Here is a 5286-nt window from a genome sequence, read left to right on the forward strand (position 1 = left end):
TGGGCCAGTTCTGCTTCCAGTGGAGTCGTGCGATGACCCCTGTGCAACCTCCGTCTTCTTTCTTCTTCCCTTAACATAAAATGGAGCCCATGACTTCCTAGGGAAAATTCCAGACAGAAAAAAATATTTCTTTGACAACTCCTTCCTTCCCCAGTGGGGTGTAGCTTACTCAGCAACACATTTTGAGAAACTCCTCTAAGACTTTAAACTTTATTGCTAAGAAAACTACTCTTACTTTTACTAACCTAGACTCTACAACAATCACTACACTCTCTTGCTAGAATAGTGTTTAATAACTGCATTCCCCTAGACAATACATTTATTAAACAAAGATGAATGAGTCTGTATTGTGACTAATACAGCCTTTTACACTGATATTAATTCTTCTTCTAAGACAGAGAACCATAGTGACAAAATTAGACAATAGGCTACCTGGATCCAACAGAACTTAGAACACCAAAGCAGGTTTAGTATTGACACTCCTAGACACTGGTTACAGACCTATTATCTTGGATGCCTATTGGAATCCAGTCTATCCTAAGAGACATTCTTAAATTAGTCCTCAACATTCTTCTTTTGGTTATAATAATACATATACTAGCAAAAGTTATTACATATATACATAAGCTTTATAACCAAGAGCTGTGTAGGTCTGGCCACAAGCAGCAAAGCAAGAAGGAAGATGCCCATGATAGTCATTCCACAAAAGATACTATGGAATATTCCCTTAATCAGGTCAAACAGCTTCATTCCACGGTCCCCTCATTGACCCTGCCCTGAAGGAAATAGCCAGATGTTGCCCCAGTTCCATAGAATACACTTCTGATGGTAGAGAAATTGTAATGGTGGAAGGAAGGTTTGCATGACTAGCTCCATTTTGCTTCTGACCCCCTGCAATAATATCTTTTAGATTAAAAGCTTCTAGTTAGCTCCGCATGAAGGCCAGATAATCATAGAAATAATTTAGCTCGTGGTTCAACCCTAGAAGAAAGATGATAACTGTCCCCTTCCCAAAACGAATTCCCAGGGAGGTAAGGAAAGTATGCACACAAGTAACAGGGCTATGCTGAAGACTTATAGGAACATCGTGACCTGACCTATATCCTCCAAAGTTAGCTGAACAAAGGAGTTTTACAACATACTCGGACCCTTGCTGAAGCCCTCTTGCAACCCCCTCTCCCCATTATTGCCCCCCACCCCTTGACCTAAAAAGGAGCCTAAAGTTCATGCTAACTTACTTTGGCTCTTTGGGATGCTAGTCTGCCATCTTTGGCTCTCCAAATAAAAGTCTCTTTCCTTTCTTTAATTTTTTCCCTTAAATCATAACTGTGTACATTAATGCATTTATGGGGTACGATGTGCTGATTTTATACACAATTTGGAATACTTACATCAAACTAGTTAACATAACCTTCACCTCACTTACTTATTTGTTGTGTTAAGACATTTATACTCTACTCTTAATAGTTTTGACATGTACTCTTGCATTGTGCACAACAGGTGAAGTCGTACCAATACTCTCCCTCCTCCCAGCCTCCCTGCATTCTATTCTGTAATTCCTCTACTAGGTATATATCCAGATGACCAAAAATCATTTTAAACAAAGATATTTGCACCGGAATGTTTATTGCAGCCCAATTCATAATTGCCAAGTCATGGAAGAAGCCCAAGTGCCCATCGACCCATGAATGGATTAACAAAGTGTGGTATATGTATACCTTGGAATATTATGCATCCATAAAAAATATGGAGACTTTACATTTTTTATGTTTACCTGGATGGAGCTGGAACATATTCTTCTTAGTAAAGTATCTCAAGAATGGAATAAAAAGTATCCAATGTACTCAAAAGTTTCTTTCCTTCCCTCTCAACTTTTTGGCTGGCCAAGCAACAAATAATATGACCTTGGACTTGGTTAGTTACTGCTACTAAGAAGACAGGGAGAAATCTAGCTACGGCTAGAACCATACTAATTTTGAATTCCATATGTATTTTACCATTGAAACAATACTAACGTGGCTGTAAGAGTAATAACATTAATCCATATTGGACATGTTTTTGATGTGGTTAAACAATTTCGGGCTGGTCAGGCATACTAAACACTATTGTTTCCCTGAGAAATATGTTTTGAGCTCCTAATATCTGATTGAAAAGAGCTTTTTGGAATGTTCTACTTGCACACCTGGACTACATACCTGCCTGTCTGTTGAGATAAGCAAGGCAAGGTAAGTTTTCTGTGGGCGAGGATTTTGATAAACTTTGTTCATTACCGGGCTCCCAATTGACCTGTACAATTTTGGCATGTAAGATAGAATCAGAAATGATTTGTTCAATGATAGAATGAATAAATTCTAAGGAGTTTGGAAGAGATAAAGACATTATCATTGTACCCCAACTGTCATCTCATGCTGAACATGTTTATTTTTAAATAAAACAATAAACTACTTTATGAAAAAAGTATTTTTTTCCTTGAAATACAGTAAAAGTTTCTCAAAAAGAAGCCCATTGTATTCAAAACTTTTACATTTTCAGTATGTGCACAATAACTTTCTTTGATAGTTCATCAAAGAAAAGACTCACAAGTCTAATTTCTTTCTGTATATTCTGGATCATCATTTAAAAAATTTTCTAACTACATCTCCTCCCTTCAGAACTCGTGTTAGCTTTCTAGAGACTGCCTTACCTAACAATGTTTTCTTAGGCAGAGAATACTTTGTTTTCTCCCAAGCTCATTATATTACATTTTGTTTGTTTCTACAGTAGCCCCTGCCCCAGTTGGCCACAGTGGCTGGTGCAGGTCTGGGTAAGTGAGACCTGGGTAAGTGGACCCTTTCCATGAGGGAAAGGGCAAGCACTGCGATCAATACGAAGTCTTAAACTTGAACTTTCAACCCCTGATCTAGAACAGAATTAGTTATAAAGAAAATGGTCAGAACCAAGCAACTCTAGAGACCAGGACTATAAAATGGCTGGGTGACATAATTTTCCTACAAGCCTAGAGAGTTTGAAGCAATGAAATATCATTGATTGCATAAGCAGAAATCAGCTCAAGCATAATACACAGAAGGATGTAGGAGACGCTGGAGTATGGGTTGGATGGAAGATTGCAACCTTCATCAACCTTCCTCACCATACTGATGGCTTCATTCACAACAGCCTATAACCACCCAATTATATCCAACCATGGTGCGATCTCCTCAGGGTGCACTTTGAAATTTTCAGAAGATGAGTGGAAGATAATTCTTCTCATTCCTGAGGGTACTGGTGAGACATAGAGTCCCTTCGACTGAGTTTAAGAATTAGCCATGTCATCAATAACAATTGTTTTCAAAGTAAATATGCTGTTAAAATTCCTAAAATAGACATTCCTTAACAGCCAGAAATGTGGCACCCATTATCCATTTTTTGCTACCATTAGTTCAACTTTTACAGCTTAAAATAATGTTTCCACAGATGTTTTCGGAATATCAGCTCCAATACATACTATGTGTATGATCTTGGGCAAGTCACTCACCTGGCTCCTTATGTGTAAAATGAGAAACAGATGATATCTACATCATAGAAATGCTATGAAGGATAAATTAACCTATGTATTTCATTTCTCATGATACTTCAAATACAGTTAGAACTCAATGATGCTGGTTATCATGAAGATTATAAATAATGAAGTCCACCGTGGTTTGGAAAGATACAACCACGGAAATCAATGACCATGTGTCTAAGACAAAAGCCACTGATGGTGGAAGCCTACTAAAATGCATGCCTGTAGCTCCAAAAAGAAAAAAACAAGAAAAATTATTATACTGACAAATCCTGACTTGAAAAATTTTCTAGTAATATCATGCTCGATTTGGTTTGCCCAGGAAGCCTAGCCATGGGGTACATGCTAAGGACATGAGACGTTCATTTCCACTGCTGGTGAGTAACCCTAAGAGCTGGACAGCTACTTTTTGCTATCAAAACATCAACTGGCAAAAGCATCATCGAATTATAATGATGATTGGAGGCTTTGAAGTTAGGGCCATTAAGCTTATGTTTGAACCATAAATAGCAAAATATAATGGATCACCATTAAATAAGGAAAACAGTCTTTTATGAGTACCTGAGCACCTAAATGATGCCCAGAGAACTTACTAATTTGCCAATGTTAATTCAGAAGGAATAAATAAAAACAAGGAAATGGTCATGTGTCCCAGGGATCATCACACCTGGCCAGGGTATATAAAGGGGCCAGAGCAGGAGGAGGACATCACACCTGACACTACCAGCTCCTCTCAACAGTCCAGCCCAGCCCCACCTCAGACACCACCATGACCAGCTCCTGCTGCGGCCCCCCCTTCTCCTCCCTGAGCTGCCAGGAAGGCTGCTGCCAGCCCTGCTGCTGGCGCGACCCCTGCTGCTGCCGCCCAGTGTCCTGCCAGACCACCGTGTGCCGCCCCGTGACCTGCGTGCCCCGCTGCACGCGCCCCATCTGTGAGCCCTGCCGCCGCCCCGTGTGCTGTGACACCTGCTGCCTGCAGGAGGGCTGCTGCAGGCCCATCAGCTGCTGCCCCACGTCATGCACAGCTGTGGTCTGCAGGCCCTGCTGCTGGGCCACCACCTGCTGCCAGCCTGTGTCTGTGCAGTCCCCCTGCTGCCGGCCCCCCTGCTGCCAGCCAGCCCCCTGCCGCACCACCTGCAGGACCACCTGCTGCTGAGCAATCCGTTAGCACTAAGAGGCCCCAGTAGATACCAAGGTCCCTCCAGCTGCCCTGTGGGACTTCATGGCAAAACAACATGCATTTTCTAGAGAAGCTCATTTCCCATCTCTTCAAACTAGCTCACACTGTCCATTGAAGACATCTTTGAAGACCAACTACTTACAAAGAACCTTCTCTCATCTTAGGACCCCAGTCTAACTCTTATATGGTGCTGTCTATTTTCCAATAAACCTCTAGCATAGATAACATGGTCTTTGTGATATGACTCTGGGTAGATGGTCTCTGTCATCCAGAGATAGTCAAAGCAAGATGCAGAATTATCCTCTTAAATTGTATCCTGAAATAACTTAGGTCTGAGATGTTTCTTATAATCATTGTAAATGGCATTTGTGCAGCACAGTAGCCAAGTGAGGAAGAGGAGCACGACAGTGTCTTCATCATGTTCAGGGTCGCTCATGCCCAGAATTCCAGGCACAGGTGCGACACCCGAGAAATGTCCCACAACAAGGAGCACATTAAGAGGCAGCATCTGGGTGGACGCGGGTATTCCTAGAAAATGGTGTGTTTATTGATCTGTCGCTTGTCA

At 41.4% G+C, this 5286-nt stretch overlaps 1 protein-coding gene across 1 annotated transcript; it reads left to right on the plus strand.

Moving 5' to 3' along the window:
* The first annotated feature begins 4270 nt into the window (after positions 1 to 4270).
* On the plus strand, positions 4271 to 4699 carry LOC100942804 (keratin-associated protein 2-1). Its single transcript, XM_003786379.2, has one exon. It carries the CDS (start codon positions 4311 to 4313, stop codon positions 4695 to 4697), a length of 387 nt encoding a protein of 128 aa, XP_003786427.1. The 5' UTR covers positions 4271 to 4310; the 3' UTR covers positions 4698 to 4699.
* Positions 4700 to 5286: the final 587 nt, after the last annotated feature.

The sequence above is a fragment of the Otolemur garnettii genome, unplaced genomic scaffold, assembly GCF_000181295.1.
Source record: "Otolemur garnettii isolate 467f Iridium unplaced genomic scaffold, OtoGar3 scaffold00018, whole genome shotgun sequence".
Classification (NCBI taxonomy): domain Eukaryota; kingdom Metazoa; phylum Chordata; class Mammalia; order Primates; family Galagidae; genus Otolemur; species Otolemur garnettii.